Below are 27,940 nucleotides of genomic sequence, written 5' to 3'. Positions count from 1 at the left end.
TTTTTGGTTTTTCGAGACAGGGTTTCTCTGTGGCTTTGGAGCCTGTCCTGGAACTAGCTCTGTAGACCAGGCTGGTCTCGAACTCACAGAGATCCGCCTGCCTCTGCCTCCCGAGTGCTGGGATTAAAGGCGTGCGCCACCATCGCCCGGCTCTCAACATGCTTTCTTGAGAGAAAAGAAGGGATGGAGTTACTAGTACAGCTGTTATAACAATGTGAGCCACTGGTAGGATGTGATGTGTTCCACATCACCAGTTATGGTTCAAAATGGGAAAAAGGCTGGGAACTACTGCATCAGACCATCTTACTTATGTGGATGGGTAAGCAAGTAGCTGGTCACCAGGAGCCATCTTCAACGCCTCTGCTTTGAGTACCACTGTAAGGGAGAGTGCTTAAAGAAAGGAGGAGCTTAGAGTCAACCACAGGGCAATCAACATCATGTGACAGGCTCCTTCAGTGGAGGCCTTCCAGGGAGGCAAGCCAGTTTGTCTCAGCCGCCTTTGGCTGCATTCTTAATTTCAGTGGTTGCGCCAAAAGAAAAGCCAGTGCTAGAAGAACTAGTCTTCTCGTTGCCAAGAAGCAGTTTGCATCACCTGTCCGGTGTTTGTGAAAGCACAGCATTGGGGAAAGCAGAAGCGGGTACAGAGAAACCAACAATGAACATCATAGATTTACTGAAAGATCAAAATAGCAGAATGACTTAGAGGCAGCTTACCAGTGTCGTCCTTTGATGTGGAGTGGGACAGTCGTGCTCAAGTACTTACTTGGGGCAAGATGGAACATTCTGGAAATCTGGAAATACTTGGCCATGGTGGTGCACACCTTTTATCCCAGCTTTCTGGAAGCAGAGGCAGGCAAATCTCTGTGAGTTCAATACCACCCCAGTCTGCACGGGCCAACCAGGTATATGTAGAAAGACCCTGTTTAAACATAACAACTACAACAAAAACAGCTGGGAAAGGTTTGCAGGTGATCACAGGAGCCATAAGGAAAGGAAGCAGGCTTCTCCAGAATGAAGAGGGAAACAGGGCCCTCTCTGCCACTTCTGGGTTTTCTATGGGAAAGACCCTGAAAATCTTACACAACTGCCTTGTCATTCTTTGAACTTACCACAAATTCTCTAGACTAGAGAACACAATTGAAGAGTTGAAAGGATGGGGGTGAAGAAAACACATGAGGAAAGGGCTGAGGCTTACGTGACTAACTCTTCAAGCAAGATCTTCAGGCACATCTTGTTCACTCGGTTGGCTATAGATTCCTCAAGTGTCTGCTCTCTGGGCTGTGGTCTGGTTACAGGAGCTAGAGTGATGGGGAAGAGACAGATTATATGAGTAAATAAGAAATCAAAGGAGCCTACTATGGTAAAATTAAAATTTTTACCTACAATGGTAGAATTTAAAAAGTGAAGATGAAGCATACAAGAGAATGACAGCAAAAAGAGGCCAAGAACACAGCAGAGTGGTGGTGGTGGCGGGGGGGGGGGGAGATAGCTCAGCATCTAAAGGCTTCCTGCATAAAGACCTAAGTCTGCAATCCCAGCATCCATGAAAAACCAGACCCACTAGCACATACCTGCAACTCAAGCACTAGGGGAGAGATGGTGGAGACAGAGGATGCCTAGGGGTTCACTGACCACCAATCTAGCCAAAACTGTGAGCCACAGGGCCAGTGAGACCCTGTCTTATAAAATAGAGAACAACAGAAGAAGGCAGTCAAACATTAACCTCTGGCCTATGCCCTCCCATAGGCACACACATATCACACACACATATACACCATATACAAAGAAAAAGAAAAGAAAGGAAGGAGGGAAGGACTGGGGAGAGAAAGGAAGAAAGAAAAGGAAAGGGTAGTGAGACACAGGGCCTATCATAAAAAGAAGCTGTATTTGGATAGTTTTGTGCTTATAGTAATAATAATGCTCTCACATTTAAATTAAGTTCCTTTTGAGAATTTTAGTTTGGCTCAGCTGAGGTTAGGAAATACATATTAATACATATTAATGATGGGGACATTTATGATTTCATAGCATGTGCCAGAGATCTTGGCCCTTTCATCTTTCAGTCAAAGGTGGAAAGGAAGGCAGGATGCCTGAGAAGGGTGGATCTTAGTGGAAGCAAAGGGAGATAGATAGTGTGTAGAATTGGTGTCCAAAACCAGTGCAAATAGAACCGGGAGAGACAGCTCAGCAGTTAGGAGTGTTTCCTGCTCCATAGAGCGGGCTCAGTTCCCTGCACACATGCTGAGCAGTGGTTCAGAGGTCTAAAGGGGAATAAAATAAAAGTTCCAACAGAGCTGTGGTTTTTGTTGGAGGCCTGATGAGAAAATAGGGCTCCTTTCAAACTTGTAGACATTACCCACAGAGGAATTCACAAAGGTTCTTGATCTTTAAGGCTGACAGTATATTGTAATGCCCTGTGCCTTTCTTGAATTATGGCATCCCTAACTTTTTACTCTTCTGCCCCCCTCCCTACTCTTTTTTTTTTTTTTTAAGATTTATTTATTTATTATGTATACAGTGTTCTGTCTGTATGTATGCTTGCAGGCCAGAAGAGGGCACCAGATCTCATTATGGATGGCTGTGAGCCACCATGTGGTTGCTGGGAATTGAACTCAGGACCTCTAGAAGAGCAGTCAGTGCTCTTAACCTCTGAACCATCTCTCCACCCCCTCCTTCAGTCTTAAGGACACCAGGTGTAGCCAGAAAATGCAGATTTGTCTCTTTATTTTGAGGTCAATGGTTAACAACTGTATTTCACTTAGCATGAACCCTAGCATATCCAAATGTTCTGGCATTAAGGTGCCTATCACAAAAATAGAAAATTAACATGGAAAAATTATAAAAAGTCTATTTCTGCTACTATTTGGGAATCTTTTCTTGTATGTTATTTAAATTGGTCATAAGAGCAAAACATGAAGTGGCTGAAATACATAAGAATTTATAGATTTAGGTGATCCTGGACAGAGCACTAATCCCTGACTTCCTCCTCTGTAACAGGGGAAGGTTGAAGCTGATGGCTTATCAGACCCTGGTTTTCCTAATGACCTTTACCTAACTATACCTTTACCATTATATTCTGAAGTATGATGTCTCAGACACAGGACATGCTGCTCAACTCCCAGAAGTCCCAGAATCCTTGCTGATTGTTGTCTGGTTAAAGTCACCATTGTACTTAACCTATGCTCCCAGCATTGTTAAGAGTTTTCACCTTATCAACACATTTACTTCATGTATATACAAAATATAAAAATAAACTTAGCTTCAAAACAAAACAAAAACCAAAAACTGATTCCCTGGGGCTGGGGAGATGGCTCAGTAGTTAGAGAGCTCTTTGCTGCTCTGCACAGGACTCAAGTTCAGTTCTCAGCAGGGAGCTCATAACCGCCTGTGACTGTAACTCCCAAGGATACAATGCTCTCTCCTGGCTTCTGTGGGTACCTGCATATATGTAACATACACAGACACACATATGCATACATATATGTAAATAAAAATAAATCTGAAAAATTGCTTCCCAACTTTTGTTTTATTGCTGGTGTGTACACTACATGTCACAGAATGTCCACGTTGCTTATCACAGAACATGTCCTGTGCTTTGGAAGTGCTCGTACTTCATAACATTAAAATACCTACTTTGAAATTTCCAAAATGTCTACATATCTGTTACTTCATGTGGTTCTCTATAATAATGTGAGATTGCTAACAGAAAATGGGTGTATGCAAAAGGATAAGTAACAAGTTCTCAAAGCTCTGTATATATGTTTAATATGCATCTTTGATCAGTGGTAAAAGAGGTGCCAGGTTATTTGTTGGAAGACTGACCTCAGACATGTGAATGAAACACACCTACTCACACACTGCACATATGGCTACCAAGTGATCAAACATCTTTTACATTTTACATTGGACATCATCTTAACTAGAAATCTCATGCTGCCTCTTGACCTTGAAAGAGATATGGTCATGGAATGGTCTCAGATATGTTTTTAAATTACACTTTATTCCTTAAGCATTTCCCTTTTCTTCTTATGACCTCAATATATGTTATTTGCTAATATGTCTTTTAAGACATTTTCCTGAATATAGATATGTGTAGACAGTGCAATTATAGATACACAAAATTTTAAGCATTACAATATCACATCAATGCATATTAACAACATTGAAATTGTATATACCTCTGTTCACTTTCATATGTCCAGTGGTTCTCTAAATTATTAGAGAATTAATAGTCATTTTCTATTTTCTAAAATGACTCCAGCCACCCATTGGTCCTTCTGTCTCTCTGATTCTTAGGTTCATACGCATAAAACAAAGACTTTCAGATGAGTCGTAAACTCATTTGCTTTTCAGATGTTGTCTGGTGTTTAAACACTGACATCAAAGCAAAGAGGCAATTATCAGTGTTCATTTGGTCTGGAACCCTGTTGCCTGAATTGCTATAGTTTTCCTTATGCTGAAAGAGAACTGTGTGTCACATCTTGCATTTGTCTATAAAGTGCCTTTTTCTAAAGCAGTTACACAGACATGTGTTTGGGCTCAGTAACCACAAGGAGGCATGGAAGCATCTCTCAAAATCTGCCAAGTTATTTTAGTTGTTAAAAGAGTTCTACCTTTGGTTCTTGAATTCCTAACAAGCAACTGTGCCTACCTGTGAGGATACATGTCGTTCGAGTTCATGTCTGGATCCACTGTTTTAAGGCCTGACATTAAAGCAGAAGTTATTACTTATTTTGTGAGTATTTCTGGGCAGTGGTAACACTTATGTGTTTTCCCTCTGTTCCATCTCCAGTGAAAACAAAAAGAACCATAGGACTTTCTTAGTACCGACAGAGTAAATGCCTTGACCTTTCTTGCCCTTTGAAGGTTAAAAGTTCTGACTGGGAGCAGAGGGTGCTTTTTTTGATATGTGAGTTCTTAAACACATGCTTCTGACAGCAAGGGGTTTGACTGAGCTGTGTAGAATGATTCTGGGACCCAACTTCAAAGTGCTGCATGATTTTAAAGCCAAAACAATCCCTTAAACCCGACCCTAACATTTTCAGACGTCCTTCTGAACATTCTGTTAAATGTCAGACGTTTGCTCCATGCATTTTTTGTGATCTTGATTCGCGGGGGCTTGATTGGTATTGGAAGAATAGCAACCTCTGTTGCAGAAGATGCCGTGTAGCACATCTTCCAGGCTGAGTCCTTGAGAAACGCAGACTACATTCTTAGGATTTTATTGTTTCTGCAAGATGCTTCAGAGGAGACATTTTGCAGACTGTGACATTTTGAAATTCCCATGTGTGCTATATTGATGTACTGTTTCTATTTTGACACTTTGCCTTTTAGGATATGCCCAGCCTGTGCGAAAACACATTTCTGATTTGGACATACAGCAGAACATGCAGCTGGGGAGGCTGTGTGACATCCTAGGTACAGTAAAGAGTTTTACATCAATGACTGTCTGCAACTTTTGGGTAGATATTAGTAAATATTTCTTTTTTCCCCTCCCTCTACAAGGAAAGAACTTAGCTTTCTAACCTACTTGCAAGGTAAATAATTATTTTGTTTTAGTAATGGGTTTACAGTGAAGTCAACTTGAATTTTAAAATGTTTAAACAATTACTATTTGGATAGTTTTCTAAATTCTTTTTTGAATAACAGTTTCTCCCTGATAGACTCAAATCATTTTGATGTATTGATTCCTTCCAGCAAATTGGGTCAAAACTCTCTATTTGTCAATATTGTCTAGCCTGTCTTCTGTGCAAGCAGTAGGAAGACTGAAGATTGTTTTCATTATAAGAGTAAGAGAGAAGCGAAGACAGATTCAGAAAACATGGAGTGCCTTGTGGGGAGTTCTTAGAAATCCAGGCCCTAGGCAGGTGGAAATGTCCTCGCAAAAGTTAAACTGGTACTGTTTTAGTCAGCCCTCAGCCTCAGACTGGGTCCAGGAGAGAAAATAGATGACTGCTAAGGCCAGGTTGCAAACCTGGCTGAAAGAAAAGATACAGATTACAAAGCACATGCAATAACATCAGTCAGTTTGTGAGGAACTGACCCCAAATTAAGAGTTAAATAAAAATTGAGTTTTTAGAAGTTAACAAGGACTTCTTTGTTTTGTTAAAATATAATTGTTTTGGCCCTTATTTAAGCAATAGGAGGAAGAATTTTATATTATCAATGACCAGCTGAGCTGGATCCCTGGAATGACATACTTTATATGATTCATAGATATTTCAACATCATTATTATTTTATAAATGCCATTTGGTAACAAAAATACATCAGTACTAGAAATTTCCAGTGTCCTAAAATAATAATAGCATAATTGCTTTCATCTGTTATCTAGGCGCCCAGGCTGCGCTTCCGCATTACACAGCAACAAGCCCTTCAGTGATGTGAGATTGATTTGTTAGTGCTGAGCTCTTCAACTAAAAGCCTGGCTGGCTGGGACCACTGAGGTGCAGCAGAGGGCAGACTTTACTCTGATTTATTTGAATTAATTTTTTTCCTTAGCTTTTTATATACCCTTCTATATATAGTACAAGCCACCACAAAGGAGTATCTTTATAAAAGGTCCTCATTATAGAGAAAAAGTATTAGGCTACTATTTTTGATAATCCAATAATTCAGTTTGTGCCTACAAAGAAAAATTTGCAACTCCGGCCATTTCTGGGCGAGTGTGCCTTTTTCTGGCACATTATCATTCTGACGCAGCAGTGCGACCACACAGCCTCTTCAGGAAGAGTTCAGGGTAGAGGGGGCTAGTGAAGGTACAGGTGCTTTAAATAAAAGTAGAAAAAGAAAGGAGAAATGATAAATGACCTGGGAGGAAAATTAAAACTTCTTTTATTCTGTTAATTACTAATAAGAAGTATTGGTTTTCCTGCTTATTCAGGAGGGAAATAAAGATAATCTGATCAGACCGCTGGGACTTGCCACTGGATATCGGCTGTGATGTCAGGATGGCCAGGTAGAGGCCCCACAGATAGTACTTTCCCTACCAATCAAAGAAAGTTCCATCTTCATAGCAGCTGCTTTCCATAACTACCTGTCAATTAATTGTGTTTGTATTCACAGTGAACTCCCACTCCACTGGGTAGTAGAGTTAGGGATACATATAGCTCTCACAGAAATGAACAAGAAAAATGACACTATCGACCTGATTTCCTTATTATTTGAACCCTAGAGATTTCTTTCCCAGTAAAATTCATTTTCTGCTACTATAGCTGTTTTTTCTGTTTATATCCTATTCCTTTATGCTTTTCTTAAACACACACAATAACAACACATATTTGTATTTGGTTTTTAGACTTACTAGTTTGGTAAGACACTAGTTTCTTCCCCCAAATACAAGACTAGCAATAACTAATGTGATCAGTCAGCAATTGGATACAAGGTATTCAATTACTTTCTGTTCAGCTAATTTATTTTGATGTTTATATGGCAATCTAGTTTCAAAATAAAATTGGAGCCCTTAACTATTTAGCACCTCTACCAGCCTTTTCTTGGGCCAGTTTAAAAGACACTGTCTCCACAAGGAGAGACTTGTACCTGCCATGTCATTAAGTGAGGAGAACAGTCAACCGTCTAAACCTCTTCATTCTTCTGAACCTCAGCCAACCCCAGCCAACCATGAGTGCTTATTGAGTAATTCCTATGTAGTCTACTGTACTGTGACCTGGATAAATATATAGAGAATTTAAGGAGCTTGGCGAATGCTGAGGATGTAGTTCAGTTGGGAGAGTGCTTGCCTAGCATGTGTAAACCCTTGGGCTTGATCCCCAGCACTGAATAAACCTGACCTGGCCATACAAACCTACAACACCACTACTTAGGAGGTGAAGATGGAGGATCAGGAGTTTGAGGCTAGACTCTATTACATAGTGAGTTAAAGGTCAGCCTGGGCTACATAAGACCCCCATTTCAGGAAAAAAAATATGAAAAAGCTTGGATTGATAGATGGAAAAATTATCAGAGACTGCAGATGACACTACTTCTTCATATTAAATCAAGGGATTGATCAAAATGAGCCAGGCACAGAGGGCATGGCAGAGAGTCACTGTTGGCTGTGCCATTCGGTCAACCCTTCCTGTGTGCCTGATACTGTACCAAGAATATTTTTTTTTCATTTAATACTCCAGATCTCTATGCTTCGGTGATTCAACCCCACATTTACAAATGAAGAAACCAATGCTTAGAAAAGTTAAAATAATGTGCCCAGGGCCCTAGAAAGCTAAACTAGAATTTAATCAGCCTGTGTGCTGTGTACTCTGCCAGACTAAACAAAGCAGTCTGGAAACATCCTTCTGACCTTGCCAGCCAGCCAAGGTGACACTTCCAGCTCTCCCTCCTCTGAACTTCCCTGAGAAACTGGTCTGACCTGTGTGTTTGAAATGGTTGCTTCCCAAAAGCATTTCTCAGTCACTTTCATCTCTAGATTTCCTGGAGTGTTGAGCCAAGTGCTTTGTTCCTATTGTTATCTACATTAGTTAGTTATTTTATGAATGAATTAATGGCTCCATCAGATGCAAATTTCCATCCATATGCCCTTAAAATGTTCTGCAGCACAGAGTGAGTAATCTCATCTCAGTATCCCATTTGGACCAGATATTCAATTAGGACTTTTTATATGTGTGTGCTAAGAACATTTTGAGGAAGAAAGCAGTTGGGGCGGTGCTTTCTCTGGATCAGGAATCACCAGATGTGCTGCTGAAGAAATATATTCCTCTCTGGGACCGGAGCCAGGACAGGGTGGCTTCCTGAAGGAATCACTGCTGGTCATAATCAGCCCATTTATTCTGTCAAGACCTTCCCTGAACTGTCCCCGTCTAATCCAAGCAGAGAATGCCACTGAAATTTCATTGGCTTTTTAAAGCTAATAGCTCTGCTTTATAATTTGCTGGCCTGAATGGAACATTCCCAATAATGCTAAAGGAAATGGTTTAGTTAGATCCCTGTGTGTTATCTGAAAGTTTATTCCATGTTCCCTCACACAGTCTTCCATATTTTGTTGATGGTATCTTCTTTTCTTTAGAGAAATGACAGTACAGAAGGGCGGCTTTAGATTGCTGAGATGCATGCGAAGCCAATCTAAATTAACTCTGGCCTGGCTTTTGGATACGCTCTTTGTTTTAAACTACTGTAACAGCAACTGGATGCCAGAGTTGATCATGTCATTTACCTTTATATCAGTAATTAACATTGTGGCCATTATTTCCTAGATGCCAACGTCAGTGTCATCTACATCTGCTCCCATCCTATGAATGATGAGTTAAGGCTGTACTACAGAAAGCTCCTGAGTCTACAAGCAGCTGTCAAATCGGGGTTCTACGAGGATAGGAGTGACCTGCAGAACAGGTTCAGAATCATCACCCCTGAAGCTGTAAACATCTTCACTGTGAGTTTGTCTTCTAATTACTATGGCTTCAGGGATGCAGTAAAATTAAATTGGAAATTTTATAACTTGCAACGCTCTGGTACACATCAGTGAAATATTATTGCAAGTTTAACAGCTTTGCTGATTAGACTACTAGTTGGACTGTAGGAAATAAATACCACAGTTTAACTTTCAGACTTAGCTGAGCTGCCCCTGCCCAGTTTCTCTGTGGCTGAAGCCTAATTGCAGATACAGGGAGGTCCAATCAAATAGGTAGATTTATAACATTCATCACCCTTTTTCTTAATTTACGTGGAGTTTACCGGGACAGTGGAAGGCTGGCCAGGCCTATGTTGGCATAAAACGACTCAGGAAGAGAAACTGGACCAGGGCCTCAATTTCTGACTTTCACACAGGTATTCCTTGTAACTCCATACTTTGGTTTCTTTAGAAACGGATGTTCCACAGCACACGGTTCTGTATGAACAAGGTTCACATCTGAACGTACTGATTTTTAGTGTGAGAATGAACTCACATCTGCACAAGAGTTCTAGTCCAAGGCAGTACAACAAATGACTTGAAAGGGGTTTCTCTACATTTTAAACAGCATCTAATCCCCCCACACACACATTTTATTATCTAATGGGCCATACAATTTTGAAGTTTGTTTTAAAAAAGAAAGACTCTGCATTTGCTAATGGATAGCACCTCCATTTACAGATGAGGAACACCACAGCCAGCTCTCTTCATATCATCAGAGAAGGTAGTGGCAGGGAAGGGGTTAAACTGAGAAAAAGTAAACTTGCCCAGGCTGCAGGGAGGAGTGCTTGGAGCATTTTTTTGGCTTTGTGTCTGCTTAGTGAAGCACCTTCGGCATTGGCATTCACGGCATTCACGCAGAGGACACCTCAGTATTCCTGAGAGTGCTTGCTCAGCTCTGCTTCATTGGCACATGTGGCTGTGGAGGGGAGGACGGAGGACAAGTACCAACGATCACAACTTACTTATACTCTTGGGGTCTTTCATACCCTCCATCAAACGTAAGATCCCATGCCCTCAATGGCACAGCTGATGTAAATGTTAGGAAGCAAAGAAGAACAACACCAAAACCTGTTTTTGTTTAGTTAAACTGTTGATAGTCTCAGAGCCAGAAACTCAAGCTAACACTGGTAGCTGCCAGTAGAGTATGCACATATCTGAAATATTTGTAGACACTGAAGAGGCATGGGCAAGGATAAGGACAGTGGATAAAGTAACATTTATCAGATTCTTAGCATGCATTTTCTCATTTGAGCCTCATACAGTGCGGCAACACAGAAATCAATGCTTTTCTTTTATTGCTGCAAAAACCAAAATTCATTTTCTACTTCAATGTTCGTGGTAGGGCCAGATTGTGAACCAAAATCTGTCTCCTCTAGGTCACTACTACACATGGGAATGATGTTTTGTTTGTGCATGACTCAGTGGCCTTGGGCAAGCCTCCTTAGCTTCCTTGTCCTCTGTTCTTCAGCTATGAAAGGGAGTGATGGATTGGGTAATTCCAAAGTCCTCTCCAAGTTCATAGTCCTCATCTCCGGAAAGGTTGCCCTAGCCGTGCCCTTTCCCGTTTCCAGGCTAGAGCCAGGCAGCTGGCACCCTTGACAACCTGAGCTCAGGCCAGTGCAGGTCTGCATTGTTGTGAGCAGAAACAGGTAGGTAAGGGTTGAAGTACTCAATATTGCTGTTTGGAGCTTAAATTCAAATTATTTGAGTGATTAATCATTCATAGGCAATCAACTTTTTAAAACACAAAAATTAAACTCTCGCTTTCAAATCAGTTCTGTTTCTGTTTAGCTATTGCTTTATTTCTTTTTAATGGGTCTGAGAAATTGTCAGTGCTGATTTTCATCCAAATGGATGGCTTTGAGGAGATTTTTTAAAGCGTGCCAAAAATCTGTTTGTGAATCTCTCCAAGTTACTATGTAAAACTAGAATTTGTCATGGTAAGTGTGCTTGTATAAACTAGAATTTGTCATGGGAAGTGTGCTTGTATAAAAGGCATTGTGTCTATTTTGAAGCATTTTAATGTTTATGAGGACATTCTAAACAACTATCTTTGTCTCAAGTCAAAAATAAGAAATAAGTGATGGTAAAAATGAACGTAGCCATAAGGAAGGGCATTGGGAACATTCTAGATCTTTGTCATCCATGGTTTTTTGCTATCTGGAACTGAGGATGCTGACTTTCTCTAAACAATCTCACAAGACCTGAGGTCAACAGCATGTGCTCTGCCATCCTCACTCACATCTGAATCTTTATTAAACACCTACTGAACATAATACTATGGTGCCATCATGCCTGAAGACTCAGACATGCCCAGAAAGACATGGAGCTAGAGAGAATACTTGTCGACAGAGATACATATATCTAGAGGAGATAGAACTGTACCTGGCTGGACAGGTACTCAGATCTTGAATTTGACTGAAATATCTGCTTTTCCATCTTCACAGTTCATTAACCCACAGACCTTCACGTCTCACTTTGTAAGATGAGCAAAGTACGGTCACTGTAGCATGCCAACTGTGCTAACTGGGTTCAAATCCTCTACTTACTTCATGGTCAGAGCTCTGGAACTTTGGGCAAATCATTCATCTCCACAGCAAGGACGGTTGTATGGATCAAATATGGTGTGACAAAGACTTCAAACTTCTGTTTTAAAGGTTTATTTTATTTTTAATTGTATATGTATGCATGTGTAGGCACTTACTGAGACCAGAAGGGGTTGTTGGATTCCTCAGAGCTAGAGTTGTTGTGAGCTACCTGGTGTGGGTGCTGGGAGCTGAACTTGAGTAGTCTGGAAAAGCAGCTCTTACCCAATGAGCTCTCTTTCCAGATCCAGCTCTGTGCTTCTTCATCAATCATCAAACTCCCTATTGTAACTCAAGTCAGCAGTTCTGGGTGTGCTTCATTTGTTTCGCATGTCCACACTGAAGTAGTCTGTGGCAAAAGGAAGGCAATTAAGTGAACAGGAAGATAGGTGATCACCAACCACGGCTGAACACATCTCCCAAGTGAGCAGGAGGACAGGTGATCACCAACCGCGGCTGAACACATCTCCCGAGTGCTGGCATTAGCTGTTGTCTAATGGAACAGCAGCTTTCCTAAAATGTGCTCTCAGAAGTGCATGTGGAAGGTGAATTTTAATTACGTTAGAAAAGTCCTATTATACAGATCTGAGAGGTTTAGACTCCTCACTTGGAGGAGTGGCCCAATGGTAAATTATCTGATTTTTCTCAGAGGAGCTCTGGGTTTCTCCCTTTCTTACTGTACTAAACTGTGTACAAGGTAAAACCATTTCCGATGCTTTTAAGGGGACAGTTGAGAAGTGTTCAGTGCATTGCTAGTGTACAAACGTTACTACCACCTAATATCTCAGAACTTTCATCATCCCAGTAGAAGCTCCGTACACGTGACATGCTCTGGCTTTACTTAGGAAGTCCTTCAGAGATGGAAGGACCTTAGAGACTTCCTGTCCAACCTCTCACTTGAATAGAAGGAGCTGAGTTTCAGAAAGGCAGAGTGTTCTATGCCCCAGCTTCTTAACTCTGGGCTGCAAAGTGAATGTGAAGGCTGTGAAAATGTTTCTAAATGTTCTATAACCAATAGCTAATTCAACATCAAATCCCAATGAATTCAATGTGGTTTTGGTGACACTTATTTATGTCACTTGACACAAATGCCTCAGTTCTGATCATAACACTCTGCACTGTACATGCCTTCATGGCAAACAAATGTCAACGGAAATGTTGTTTTTATTTATGTGTATGAATGTTTTACCTGTATGTATGTCTCTGCACCACATCTGTGCCTGATGTCCACTGAAGCCAGAAGAGGGCATCAGACCCACTGAAACTAGAGTTTCAGGCACGTGTGAGCCACCACGTGATTGCTGGAACCTAACCCAAGGCCTCTGCAAGAGCAGCGAGTGTTCTTAACCACTTAGCCATCCTCTAGCCCCAAACAGTGCCAACTAATACTGCCTAAAACACCTCTGCTGAGCTGGAGACTATGGCGTATTATGAATTGTAGTGTTTTTACTTCATGTCTTAGGGTTCCTATTGCTATGATGAACACCATGTCCACAAGCAACTTGGAGAGGAGAGGGTTTATTTCATCTTAGAGCTTGTAATCTATCACAAAGGAAAGTCAGTGCAGAAACTGAAAGGAGGAACCTGGAGAGAGGAATTTGAAACAAAGACCATAGAGGACTGCTGGTTACTGGCTTGCTTTCAATGACTTGCTCAACTTGTTTTGTTTTTTTTTTTTATACACCTCAGGACCACCTGCCCAGGGGTGGCATCACCACAGTGAGGCAGTTGTGTCCCACCATGTGATTGCTGGAAACCTAAACCAGGTCCCCTGCAACAGCAGCAATATGACCTCTCACATCAGTCGTCAAACAATAAAAGGCTTCTTAGGCTTACTTGCAGGCCAATCTAATGGGGGCATTTTCTCAACTGAGGTTCCTCTTCCCAGATGACTCTAGCTTGTGTTAAGTCAACAAAACCTAACAAACACTGTGCATACATACTTTTCTGCTTTTATAGGAGTATGGTTTAATTATAGAAATCAGACATTTGATATTTTCCTTCCATCATTTCCCAGCAAGTAAGTATCAAATTTGTGTCTTTGCATTACATTCTGTTAAGACTGTTTGATTTTTAAAACTTGCTGTTTGAGGGACTGGAAAGATGGCTTAACTGTTAAGAGCACTTAGTGCTCTTCCAGAGAACCTGGGTTAGGTTGCTCATAGCCATCTGTAACTCCAGCTGGAGGGCTCTCATGCACTCTTCTGCCTTCCTTGGGTCCTTGCATAAACAAACATGGTGCACATAAGCTCATATGGCCATACAACCATACACATAAATAAAAATATATCTAAAATGCTGTTGAGTTTCTGACTGAGTTATAGTTTTTAAAACTGTTCAATTAATTTTGGCTTGAGATTAGAACATAATTTCCAGTAATTTCTAAAATGTCCCTAAACACACTTTAGGCATTTTGTATTATGTATTGATGCAAAGTAGCATTTTCAACATTGATAACTATAAAATAAAAATACTGATCAACTCCAAGAAAATATTGACATGTTCTATGCCCTACAGTATCAATATTCAAGGACTTAATTATTCTATAAAAAATGAACAAGCATATAATCTCATTAGTATATGAATTTGCTTTCATCTTTAGTAAGTGATACAATTATTCATATACCAAAGAATTGTTTTAAAACAAATTTGTGATTTATTATGAATAAAAGTTTGATTTGTATAACTATTTTATAAATACTTAGAGTTATATAAAAATTTCTCATGGGAATAGGGGTGACAAGCAGGAAAAACTTTAAGCCACCCTGTTCTAAATCACCCAGCATATTGCAGATCCATTTAAGGCTGAGAGCTAAGATCTTTCATAGTTCAAATCTCTTCCTTGCTTGCACGCTTCCAAGTTATACCCTGCAACCATTTTTGAACAGGTGCATTGGATATTCTTAAACACGGTCATTCACTTTTCTTCACATTTTTGTGTTTAGATAAATTTTCCTTAAAGTTGTACAAGGTGCTACCTTCTAAAACCCCTTGAATTCTTCAAGCATCCAGTACCTTTGCACTGTTTTATTTACATGACATTTTAATTGTTTCTCTCTTTCTCTCTCTCTTTCTCTCTCTCTCTCTCTCTCTCTCTCTCTCTCTCTCTCTCTCTTTCTTGTTTTTTCAAAACAGGTTTCTTTGTGTAACAGCCCTGGCTGTCCTCTAATTCTCTTTGTAGTCTCAAACTTACAGAGATCCACCTGCCTCTGCCTCCCTGCTGAGTGCTGGGATTAAAGGTGTGTGCTACCATGCCTGGCTCTAATGGTTTTATTTTTAAAAGAGGATTTTCCCTATAAAAATAGTTACTATCATTTATAAATTACAGGACCAATGTTATTCATGTTCATGATCTTATTTCAGCCTTGGAGCAACTCCAGCATACAGGTCTTTTTTTTTTTTTTTTTTAACTCTAGTTTGACACATAAAGAAATGGGCTCATGGAATCTATGTTATATACAAGTTCATATATATATATATTTATATACACACATATAAATAATAGAACTGGATTCAAAGCCAGAAGTACTTGACTACCAACTTCCAACACTTTCTTGGGTTCCATGCCATCGTCTCTTTAATAGAATGTAAACTCAGTGTAGCTATATAACAGTAGACTTAGTCTAAGGTTCTAATATCCCATCCTTAGGCAATGGCTTTTCCATACCCATCTTCACCTTATAAAACCCTCCCATGCCTCGAAATGCACTTCATCCCCCACTTCTTTTCACGATAATTATTCTGGCATTTATTAAATGCTTACCATGCCCTGCGTACTATCACAAGTACTTCACAGTGCATTATCTCATTCAATCCTCACAACATTCCTAAGGCTGGTACTGTTACACTTATCTTACTGATGAGGAAATGGAAGCTTCTAAAAAATAATTAAATATGATTAAAATAGGTGGAAAGAGAGGAGAGAGAGAGGAGAGGGAAGGAAGGGTGAAAAAGAGAAGAGACGGGAGAGTGAGAAAGAAAGGAGAGAGAGAATGAGTATGTCCTGTAGGTGCTGTTCCCACTCCTTGAAAGCTGAAACATGGTGTATGAGGCTTGGTGTGTGCTGACCATCTGGCTCCTTTCTACCCTGCTAGATATGAATAGAATTACTTGTTTAATTGAATGAGACCATCATAGGCACTGTAGAGCCAGGTCTGCCTAGTCAAAATAGGATTTTTAAAAAGTTTGAATTGGAAAAGAAATTTGAATCTTGCTGTAATTTTCAAATATTTTCTGTTCCTGAATGCTTTCCAAGGTGTTGGCAGGAACCCTGGTAATCACCGTAAAGCATATGTTCCCAGAAAAGGATCTGGGGGGAGGTTTGGGGAGGGGAATCAAATAAAATGCCCTTTTCCTTTGGAAAAAATACTGAAAGCATTGCCAGATTGGGAGTCTATACAGGGTCTATATAGAAGAGAACACTATGGGGCTTTTTCCTTCATTTTTTTGTATTGATTTTCCAGACGCTTTAGTGTTAAACCATGCCAGAAGTGTTGTGGAGATGAATCACTATTATCCAAAGGCCGCCAGCCTCTGTTCCTTCTGACAGAAGGATAATTCCACGTGGATCAAATAAATACAGATGTGTGGTAATTAGTTCTATTCCCAGTGAGCCTATTTCCAACACACTAAAGATGTGAGCGATTATGGAACCTCACCCCAGCAGCTTTTATCAATTTAAACCGCTAAACAACAGGATAGGTCATAACCCAGCCTGCTATTAATAATGTATTTAGTATGTACAACATTATAAATTGGGGTAGGGGCTAGAAAAAGACACATTTTAAGAGGGGTGATTTGATTTTCCTCCAGAAGCATCACATGTGCTTGGCCACTCACCTGATGTACAGTCCCAAAGCAATCAAAAGAATCAAAAATCTCATCCAAGGAAAAGAGGCCTACATCGTGGGTGGGGTCCTCCACAGAGATGATTTAGCTGTGGCTGACATGCTGAATGTACCCATCCTGGGCTCAGAGCCTGAGCTGGTTCACCTTTACAGTGCCAAGTCTGGAAGCAAACAGATTTTTGACAGTGCCAATGTGCCAATGCCTCCTGGAATATATGACATCTACACTTACCAACAGGTATGTAGGGTGGCTCTGTTCAAATTTCTTCTATCCCCTTGACATTGTACAACTACAGGTAATCTGGGTCCAGCCCTGCCCAAGAAGACTATGAGTTGCTCTGAAGAGGGCTACATTATACCTTCATGTTTGTTTGTTTCTCATACTGTGAGCTCAACCCAGAGCTTTTCACATGGTTGGTAAGTACTATGAGGTTTTATCCTCAGCTGTCTTTTAACTTTCGAGATAAAGTTTTACTAAATTACACATGCTGATCTTAAACTTGTGGTTCCCAAGAATCTTTGATTACATGTCTGAACTACCAGGCCCAGAGGCCTTATTATAGAAATTATTAAAATTTTCAAAATGTCTACCTTTTGGATTAAGTTACTAAGTGCTGGTAAAATAATAATCAGGACTAATCTATCAGTATTTAATGCTTTAATATCTATTGGTTCATCATCACATTTGCCATCCAGTCATTTAATAGGACCCTAAGAACACAAGAGTCCGTTTTGGCAAAGAAGTGGGTTTGAAAGCTTTGCAGAGTGCTTGGCGAGACTGCAGAGTACTGAATACATCCTTGACTCTCATAAATGCTCTGGCTCTTCAGGAATGGCTCTGAAGAGAGTAGAGAACCTAGCCGGAAACAGGAAGTGAAATGCCCTCAAGAATAAAACTACTTCCCATTTTACCTTGGACCCAGTCTGTTGCCCTGCACTTCTCCCTTAGCCTCTAGAAATAGTTTCCTTCTGAGTTGGCTCTAGCAAGTATTCTCCCATTTAAATGCCATCTGTTTACATAATAAAGAAAATCAAAAGACAAACTGTTAACATTTCCTAACCTCTATTTCTGAATTTCTCTTGACTGGTTCCCTGTGCCAACCACAAATTATCTCCTTTCCCTTTTTCTTGGAAATTTAAGGAGCCATAAACATTGAGGTAGCAAATATAAGGGTCAGACTTGGGGATCTCTCTTGACTTCGGTTGCTTGGTCAGGATGCTCCTCACAGAAGAGCCACTAAGAACAAAATGAAGCCTTTGAGCAAATCATTCATTAGAAAGTCTATTTTAAAGACACTATGAATTCATCAAGCTTCCTTGAAGTGTTTGAGTCTTGCTATAGAAAGTTACTGGCCAACAATTGGCTTATAGCAGAAACACAGTCTGGGATTTTAGTTGAGGAGATTTTAGTGGAGAGACTTCCACTGTCATTAACTTCCACTGGAATTTGAAGGTACCTAGGTGGATTGCTTAATTTTGCTTCCTAATAGAATGTTTTGGCTGACAGACTTAATATGGGAGAAATAGATTTTTAAATGATACAACTGAATGCACATACCACACTAAACAATCTTCATGTCTTTAAAATGCAGGTGTAATGTTTGTATTGAGTCTTAGTTCCATCTTCATTGATAATAACACAGGCAATCTATGCTCTGAAATATTTTAGAACTTTATATATTAATTGTAGTTAAAAGTATGGGCACATTTAATACTGTACAAACTGTCTAGTTCTAGTATTTAGAAGTAGGACTACAACCCTTCTCATAGGCCCTCAGATTTGAGGGATGTTATTTGACACAGAGTATGTATCAATGGCATAGCAGTAAGTCAAGTTGTATCTGAGTTCTATGCTTGTTTGGAAGACATGCATCTGAGGTCAGCAAGAACTAAAGCACCCCACTGAGGCTTTTCCCGATAGTAATGGCTCTACCTAATCAATCCGAGTGTATCAGTATTTTGAATCTGCAGATGGTGATGAATCAATCCTGACTTTTTATCGATGTGCATTGCAAATTTAAAGTGGGTGAAAGCTGTGATTATTTTAACTTAGGTTAATAAGTATTCTTGGGTCTTAGTTGGATTTTTACAGTAGTAATTTTTCTGGTTCTGCTCTTCGCCAATATAAAATGAATCACAACTAAAATTATATTACATTTTTTAAAAACAGATTCAAACAAAAAATGATAAATGTTTGGAAGTAGCATAAAGTCATGTGGTTTATGACTGGGTTTTTTAATCTAGCACAAGCACAGTGAGCATTTCCTGTTTTGATCCATAAAATAACCATGTAAGACTTTTTCTGGCATGTGTTCTGTATGAAATATTGACAGCTTTGGTTAAATAATCAAAAATGGCAATGCTTTTTTAAAGCACTGTTCAATTTTCACTTAAAGATAGCACATAATTCTTCCAGCGGTGTAGTCTTTACAATACTATTGATCGTTTTCGTGACTGTAGGGATCCTGCCACAGGCACCCATTTATAGGACTCTCGGATGCAACAAATAATAGGATTTGGAGGAAATACATACTAATTCTGTTAGTATTGGAAGCCTCCAAGTATACAGTATATCTAAATATACATTTTTTAAAGGCTGTGCTGGAATACGTTTCCTTAAACTAGCAAAATAACTTTTGGCCAATATTAAGAGACTAAACAGCACTTCTACTTTTATAATTTATACACAGTACACACAGATCACAGCAAAATATGATTCAATGTAGAACATAGCTAATTGGAGAAAGGAGGATGCAACCTTGGAAGACGCAGTAGGAACCTCCTCCTTTGGCTGTGCTCATTAGCCATATGGTATATAGACCAGAGCACTTACCATTTAAACATCCAAATTATCAATAAATACTACTTGATAATCAGAGGGCTGAGACAATTTCATTTTTACCTTTATTGAATAAGCCATAGTTGCATGAGCTTTCTGGAAACCCCAAGTGTGGCTATTTCGGTGTCTCTTCTACACTGCCATGTCATGTAGCATCCCCCAAATCATTTGCTAAATAGACACAGTTCAGGACAACATTGTGCCTTTAAACAAAACCATTCTAACTTTGCAATTCCTAACCTCAGCTAAACCATTAGTCTTCAATGCTTTCAAACTCTTTAGTTAAAAAAAAAGTCCATTTGGTAGTTAAAAGAATAGATGCATAATTTTATGTCAGCTTGACACAAACTACAGTCATCCGAGAAGAGGGAACTCAACTGAGAAAATGCCTCTATAAGATTGAGCTGTAATCAACCCTGTTAGGCATTTTCTTAATTAGTGATTGATATGGGAGTACCCAGCCCATTGTGGGTGGGGCTACCCCATGCTGCTAGTCCTGGGTTGTGTAAGAAATTAGGAACAAGCCAGTAAGCCACACCCCTCCTTGGCCTCTGCATCAGGTTCTGCCTCCAGGTTCCTGCCCTGTTGGAGTTCTTGTCCTGACTTCCTTCCATTATGGATAGTGTAACTTTCCTCCCCAAGTTATTTTGGTTATGGTGCTTCATCACAGCAATAATTACCCTAACTAAGACAATAGAGAATAAGAATATTATTGTCAAGTATGGGTTTCACAGTCAAGAATAGCATAGGTAGGTACAGGACACACAGTCATTAGTGTTGTTTTGTTGCTTTCTGGGAAGTACAGACAACAAAGTCATGTTGTGATCTAATGAGCTTGTGTTCCTCAAAACTATAATAGAATGTTCTTACATAGAATTAGTAGTCTTGCTACAAAGACTTTTGTCTGATTCAAATGCAACACAAATGACTTACTGACTTGGAAGTAAGTTGTTTCTCCGTCTCCTCTGGCCTCTTTCTACACTTCCTCCTTCTCCAGCTATCTGCAGGCTTGGATACACGGCCACATGAGAAGGGAATGAGTGTAGGGTTTGGAGTCAGAGCCACCCAAGAGAAGCCTTGCTCTGCCACTCAGTGCTGTATGATCACGGACAAGTCACTTAAATTAGTCAGCCTCTACTTATGTATTAAAGATATATGTGACAAGGCCAGTTCCTACTGAGTGTTCAATAATGTTAGTTATTATTGTTTTTATTATCATTTTTAAATTAAAGTATGGATTTTTAATTAATTAATGTATTTATTATGTATAATATGTTCTGTCTGCATGTATGCCTGCCCACCAGAAGAGGGCACCAGATCTCATAGATGGTTGTGAGCCACTATGCGGTTGCTGGGAATTGAACTCAGGACTTCTGGAAGAGCAGCTAGTGCTCTTAACCTCTGAGCCATCTCTCCAGCCCTAAAGTATGGACTTCTATTCCTTAATTTTTCATCCATTTAAGTCCAGTTGTTGAAAGTATTTATTGTTTCATATCAAATGCCACGCAGCTGACATTCCAGGAAGGCTGTTTCTACAAGTGTTTTTGTTGTTGTTGTTTTAAGTTGTAGGTTTTTATTCCTTTTTAAATCCTAAAAATAGAATCTTTATTCCCCAACATACTGTTTTCTTGATTATTTGGGAGTTTCACATAATGTACCCTGATCACCTTTACTTCCTCGTCCTCCCAGGTCCACCCTCCCCATTGTGATCTGCAAGTGTTTTTACCTCATTTATCTCTTTCTCTGTACACATTCATTGTGTCACTTGGCCAATTGGCCAAACAAATGTATGTTGATGAGGAAAAAATATTTTAGACATTACAGTACTTATTTATTTTAGGTTACAGTATTTAAAAGCTCAACCGAGATTTCAGGACTATATTTTTATAGTCTTGACATTATTAAAAAATCATTTGAAGAATCAGTAACTAAACACCTAAGTTGCTGAGAAAGAAAGGTGACAATTCCAGGGTTCAATTACAGATGTCTAAAGGTTCTTTTCTTTTCCTCATTAGTCCACATAATAATAGTCTTTCAATTTCTCACAAATACAAATGCATTTTAAACATGACCTTTATCCCATTGGCTAGTGATTTCTTTATATCACACATCACTTCCAACTTCTTGAATTTGTCTAGTGAGTCGAGGGCACCTAATGAACAGACTACGTAAAGATGCACTCAGCAGCACAGCCAAGCTGCTATGACAGAAAGGAAACATGCTTTATTGCTGCTCTGTACCTTTGCCCACAGATGTTAGAACAGTTGAGCCAACTGGTGACTGATCACCTGCAAATCCGACGCTGGGTCTTTAAAATGAACATGGAATTTGGAGGAAACGGGACAGCATTTTGTGACATCCCTTCCCACCTCCAGTGCTACAAGTGGGCGCTAAAGGAGAGTGACAGATATGGCCATGAAGACTGGAAGAAGAAGTGGGCACAAGTGAGTGTTCAGTGGCGACTTAGGCCACAACTGTGAACAGTTAGGAGATGCGACCCTTTCTCCCAGACTCAACTGTCGTCTATGGCAGAGCCTTTCCTGGGCCTTTGTCCTAACATACAACATGAATGGACGTACTGGGTCACTTAACTGTCTATTTGGGGGTCCAAAACATTTTTCACACCTTCAAACTGTTTATGATACCTAAGAAATGACTAAAAAGCCATATTCAAGTAGCATTGCAAATCTTAGCATTTGCCCTGGGCAGATCCTGTGCTTCTGCCAACTATCGTGATTAAGCTAGCCGTGTGTTTGTGTGTGTGTGTGTGTGTGTGCGCGCGCGCGCGTGCGTATGTGTGCATGTGTACATGCGCATGTGTGTGTTTCTACTAGCAAATGGAGGTCCCTGTCAGCTAATGTAAAATAGCATTCTGTCAGAAGCCATGTTCCTGAAGATACTCTAAAGAAATCTATGTAACTACAAGTCCCTGTGAGAGGCTGAGAGAAGAAAAAAACCCAGAAGAAAACTTCCAGCAAAAACTGAGTAGTAGGCTCAGGATCTTGGGCTAGGTGTGGAGGTGTGTAAACCTTTCCACATATGTTGTTGAAATGAATTATACAACCTCAGTCTGTTCCTACTTTGCTTAAGAGTTGTACTAAGCACTGTCCCACTTTGTATCCTTACACCAGCTTCTCTTTATCACATCTGTTCTACCTGACCTATTAGAAAAAAAGAAAAATTGGCAGGCAAACTCCTTATATAGTCTCTTTCCTCCCAGCATGCAAAGCGGCGGGCCTTGCAGTGATTTGCATCTGCTTTGCGCATCCCACTATGGAAGTCTATGAATCAAGTCGCAAGTGATGGAAAGGCAGGGCACACTGGTGGGAGCCACATTATTCCTGGGCAAGTAAAATGATGAATAAGTCTAGAGAACAGTCAGGAGGGAGAGTTCCCTTTGACAAATGGGTCGGTTCTCCCCATGATCTATTTCGGGCTTTCTTCCCCCTCCAACAGTGAACGGACTAAATGCAGTACCTGTCATGGCTAGCTCTTTACATATTATTTAAAGGATACTAAAGTGAATTACTCTTCTAGAAAAAAAATAAACCAAAGAAAATGTATTTAATTTTGAGGCCAATAGAGGCTTCTCTTATGTTCTCTTTGAACTGGATTTTATCTTCTTGAAGCAAAGCTGTCGAGTTTAAACCATGGAAAAGGCTAGTACTTTTATTTTAAAGACTTAAAATACCAGTGTGTACAGTGTTTGCTGGCCTCAGCATTTCAAACCAATCATTTTTAAAGAAATCCCCTGATATTAGACTATGATAAATTTGAAATGTTTGACTTTGAGTTTTAAAAATATTTACAGTACTGACAGTTGGCTGAATTGTGGTTAGAAACCTCACTGTGGATTATTTAATTTCAATTATTTTAAACTATGCCATTTTAAATTGTTACCAAATACATTTGGCACTGTTGTTAATGTTATTAAATTTGAAATTCTTAAATAATTAATGGTCTATTTAAATCATTTAAAAAATCTTAAACAGGGAAAATAATTATTCAGTAATTCTGTTAGAATGCAGGCTTCATGCTTAGCTATGATGTATGAGAAGCCAAAGCTGAAAATGAAGATAAGCCCCCGTGAGCTCCCTTCCCTGGCTCAGGGACTAAGGACAGCTTATACCTGCACAGGGAAGCCCTCCTCAGAGTGGAGGTGAGCTGCGGGTATCTGCTGAGAAGTTAGGGTTGGAATCCACCTTTGTTCCAGAAGACCATTGTAACAGTGCACATTTAGACATCAAAGCGTTATTTTATGAGCACAGGCGCGTTTTAATGTCCTATTACAGTCTGTAGACCTGCTCCTTTCGATAATGAAGATGTTGTGTTATCAAGCCTAGCCGGGCACATACAAAACATATGCTGGCAGGTTATTAAAAATTTCAGCTTTTTGATGAAAGACTATCCTGCAGGCTAAGAGTCCAGAGAAATACTGCATTCTGGAAGAATTACTAGAAATGAGGCTATGACTGTAAGCACTAAATTATGTTAATACTTACAAATAGCATCATTTGCATAGCAGTTTGTGACACGATGCTGTGGTTTCGTTATTGGTATATCATGGCGACATATGAAAGCAGTGCAGTGTACAGGGTGGGAGCTACTCTGGAGTCTTAGAGGTAGGCAGGATTCGGTGTAGGCATTGATATATAACACAGATCACCTCTTTGTCCACTCTAATTTTGACATGAGCTTTGGCTGGCTGCAGCCGAGACTTGAAGCAAAGTCACAGGGGTCACCAGATGCTAAAAAGCCATAGTCACCTTTGAAAATTCAGTATCAAGATGTAGGAACCTCTGGAAAAGCAGAAAGGCCACAATGGAAACAAAACACGAATTTTCATATTTTCTTGGAGGCTGGTAACAAGGCTCTGCTTTTCATCCTATTGGCTAATGGCACCAGCTCTCCTTGCTCCACCCACTGGATCCCCATAATCTCAGTTGTGGAGTACACAGTGCTTGCTAAGGTCTCTGAATCCACTTGCACAAATGCAGATTTTTTTTTGCCTCTGAGTCAGGGTATTTGTTTCAGTTAGTAGGAAGGAAGACTTAAACAAAGGCACACTTGCAGGAGAGAAGCCTCCTGACCCATTCCCCTGCCACAGTCTGTGAAACCCAGCTCTGCTTTCTGTGCTACCCGTCTTTCTTGTGACTGTTTTCTAGTTTGTTTATGGGCAAATCTTCCCTCTCTCAATTCTGGGGCCCTATGGTGGCAATAATGTCACTGGTGATGGTACTCAGAGAGCAGCTTTCTGTGGAGCAGCTCCTCTGGGTAAAGAGTGAAACTGGATTCCTCTCAGCTTTCTCTGTGCCTCCCTTCATTGAACCTCTGCTGTCCTGGAGAGTCTGGGATATGGATCTTGGCATTGCTACTTTACCACTTAATGGGAGAAAGGAAACTGAACTGGCTGGCTCTTGAATAGTACTATTACACATTGTTATTTGGCCGTTTGTAGGAACAGCGTGTTTTTTAAAGATTTAATTTTTTAATTTTATCTGTATAAGTGCATATTTGCCTGTGTACTGTGTGTGTACCTGGTGCCTGTGGAAGCCAGAAGATGATACCCTGAACCTGGAGTCGCAGTTAGAGCCATCTTATGGATGTTGAGAACCAAACTCTGGTCCTCTGCAAGTATAGCAAGTGCTCTTAGCTGCTCAGCTATCTCTCTAGCCAGGAAGAATAGTTGTATTTTTGTTTTTTTTTTTTAAACCTTTCTTTGTACACTCCTTTGTTTTACTGTGTTAAGACATTTGGTATTAATTTCAGCATCACCTGAAGGGAAAGATCCTAATCCAGGGTATCCAAACTTAGAAGGCAGACTAAACCATAATTATTATTTCATTTTCTTAGAGAACTAATAAGTCAGGGAGCAAACCATTACAGAGGAGATCTGCCCTCCATTATGCGCTCAGAGCAACTCCCACGGCCTCTGTGAAGCCTTCCTTGGAAGCAGTAATGGGAGCCACTTGCAGGCAGCTGACCTAAGTGCCTCATGTAGACCATGGTCTGGCTTTATTAGGTGAACTCAAAAAGCCATTGACTTGTTACCACAAATGTCAAGTAAAGTTAAAATATAATGTAACATTAAAATATAACAATATTAAAAATATGTCTAACCAAATAAGTTTGAAATCATGTTTCCCATTGCCATCATTTTCCTGAATTAATTCTCAAATGTGTATCATCTCTCATTGCCACAATAATTGTAAATATGCTAATTAGACATAGGATCTTAGCCATTTGCCCTGCTTATTCATATTCATCACAATTAACAGCTGCATGATATTCTATTTTATTGATTAATTCTAATATGCTAAATCATTCACCTGTCTGAAAACTTAAACTCTTCTCTGGTTTGTTTTGTTTTCAATTGTGGACCAGAGAAAAGCTTTGTTTTTACTTTTAGAATGTGCCAAAAGCAAAAGCAAAACAAAACAAAACCTGTGTTATTCTTTTCTAGGAGAAAGCCCATGAATAGAATGAGGTACAAAGCAGGAGAGCTTCGACTCTATTGTATGTGCTGCATTTTTAGGAAGGTGTTAATGGCTGCCCAAACCATTAGCAGAGCCTGCAGAACAAGGAGCTGAGTGCACCTAAAAAGACTTCCTTAAATTCCTAGAGAAGCAGCCCTACCTTAGGTCTGTCCTGCTTCTCTGGCAGACTTTCTCAAAGCACAGATGGCCCCAGACCACCACCACTACTCTAGAGTACATCCTTTTCCAGGAGGCAGGTGGAGGTGAGGAAAGCTGTCAGCATGCATAGCTCAGCTGCAGAAGGGAGGGGCCTGATCAGGAGCCCCTAGAAAACCCAGCTGCCTCAACACATACAAACCTGTTAACAGCAGAGTTCACAAAAGAGCATTTTATATGTTACCATTTGCCCAGTCATGGGGATATACACTTTGGTATTTTTCTCAATTTAATACACTGTCATAGTCATTTGAGTCTGCCTATACATTATCAAAGAGTGTTGAACAGCCTGCCTTCACAACCAGATGTAGCACAAAAACATGATGAGCAATTCAACTTTCTTTTTTTGCATAAGCCACCAAAAATTTTGGTTATGTTTTTACTTATTTTTTAGACATAATTCAAGTTTACACATTAAACATTTTTAAGCAGAAAAAGAGTTGAAATGGGTCAGTCTGAGGCTGAGAAGTTAGCAACTGAGTGAACACTCAGGGTAACTGAGGGGTAGTTGGCTTCACAAGGTCCCATTGCTCTGCCTCCCTTAGATCTTAAGAGGGAATAAGCCACAACCAAATCACCAGGCTCTCTAAGCTGCCATTTCTTTATCTGGAAACATAGCAGTTCACCTGTCTCATGGGGCGGTGATGAGAATTAAATGAATCCTGTAAAATGCTAGCAATATTCTTAGCATATGAAAGTTTAAGACATTGTTGCTTTTTATTACACATATTAATTAAATTTCTATTATAAGAAAATACAAGCAATACTGAGTGAGTAAATACAAATCAGTTGTTCTTTGGCAATTAAGAAGAAGGTTCTTTAGGAGGCTTTTGTAGCCTTAAAGAATATTGTAGCATGCTTCAATTATCATTATACAAGATCCTATCAAAAAATTCAGAACAGTGATCCAATTGTCCCTATGCTATGATTTTCCCAGTGAATGACTTTAAAAGAATAGCCCTTGATAGCAGTCTGGCCTCTTTCCATTTGAAAGTAGAAAACAATGTGTATATTAGAGCTTTCTCTATGTTGAATAAAGAGGCTTAATAAAGTAGAGATTATTCTGACCAAAACACTGAGTCTGGATGCTTCATTTTCTGGTTCCAGTTGGCATATTTTCTAATTAGTGTAGCAGCACGTCACCATGATCGTTGGAAAGTCTTAATCATTTACATATTTTTCTTAGCTCTGAGAATGACTTAGAACGTTTTCTTCCAGTTCAATGGTTATTTTCATGGAGCTGCCAGGGTTGAGTTTGAGGTACTTCTCTGCGCCTGAGGATGATGACAGGAGAAGGAAAATTGCCTCCCCAGTTAAATGAAAGCCAGGGTACCCCTTCTGAGGACCTATAATAATCAGCTATACAAGCTGTTGGCTTGTGTGTCCTATTGATTTAATATGCTTCTAATCAGTACATAAAGCTATGGGCCTGCAGTGTTAATTTTTCATATGCTTACAAAGTACCCTTTGATTTTCTGTCACACGTTAATTACAGCGTTTTGCCATTAAATAGGAAGCTTTGTGTAAACTAATTACTAGGTAATCATTGTCTACTGCAAGCGTGCTGTTTGT

At 39.8% G+C, this 27,940-nt stretch overlaps 1 protein-coding gene across 1 annotated transcript in view; it reads left to right on the top strand.

The window, feature by feature from the left end:
- Iqch (IQ motif containing H) overlaps nt 1-27,940 on the top strand; it is a 125,157-nt gene that overhangs the window by 26,693 nt on the left and 70,524 nt on the right. Inside the window, exons 6-9 of the mRNA XM_050151778.1 lie at nt 5,335-5,418; nt 9,209-9,384; nt 16,803-17,075; nt 21,929-22,120. Coding sequence (XP_050007735.1) covers nt 5,335-5,418; nt 9,209-9,384; nt 16,803-17,075; nt 21,929-22,120 — 725 coding nt within the window. The remainder of the gene's footprint in view (nt 1-5,334; nt 5,419-9,208; nt 9,385-16,802; nt 17,076-21,928; nt 22,121-27,940) is intronic.

This window comes from Alexandromys fortis, unplaced genomic scaffold (assembly GCF_014885135.2).
Source record: "Alexandromys fortis isolate MF-2015 unplaced genomic scaffold, M_Fortis_MF-2015_v1.1 scaffold_70, whole genome shotgun sequence".
Classification (NCBI taxonomy): Eukaryota; Metazoa; Chordata; class Mammalia; order Rodentia; family Cricetidae; genus Alexandromys; species Alexandromys fortis.
This window is presented reverse-complemented; position numbering and strand designations above follow the sequence as displayed.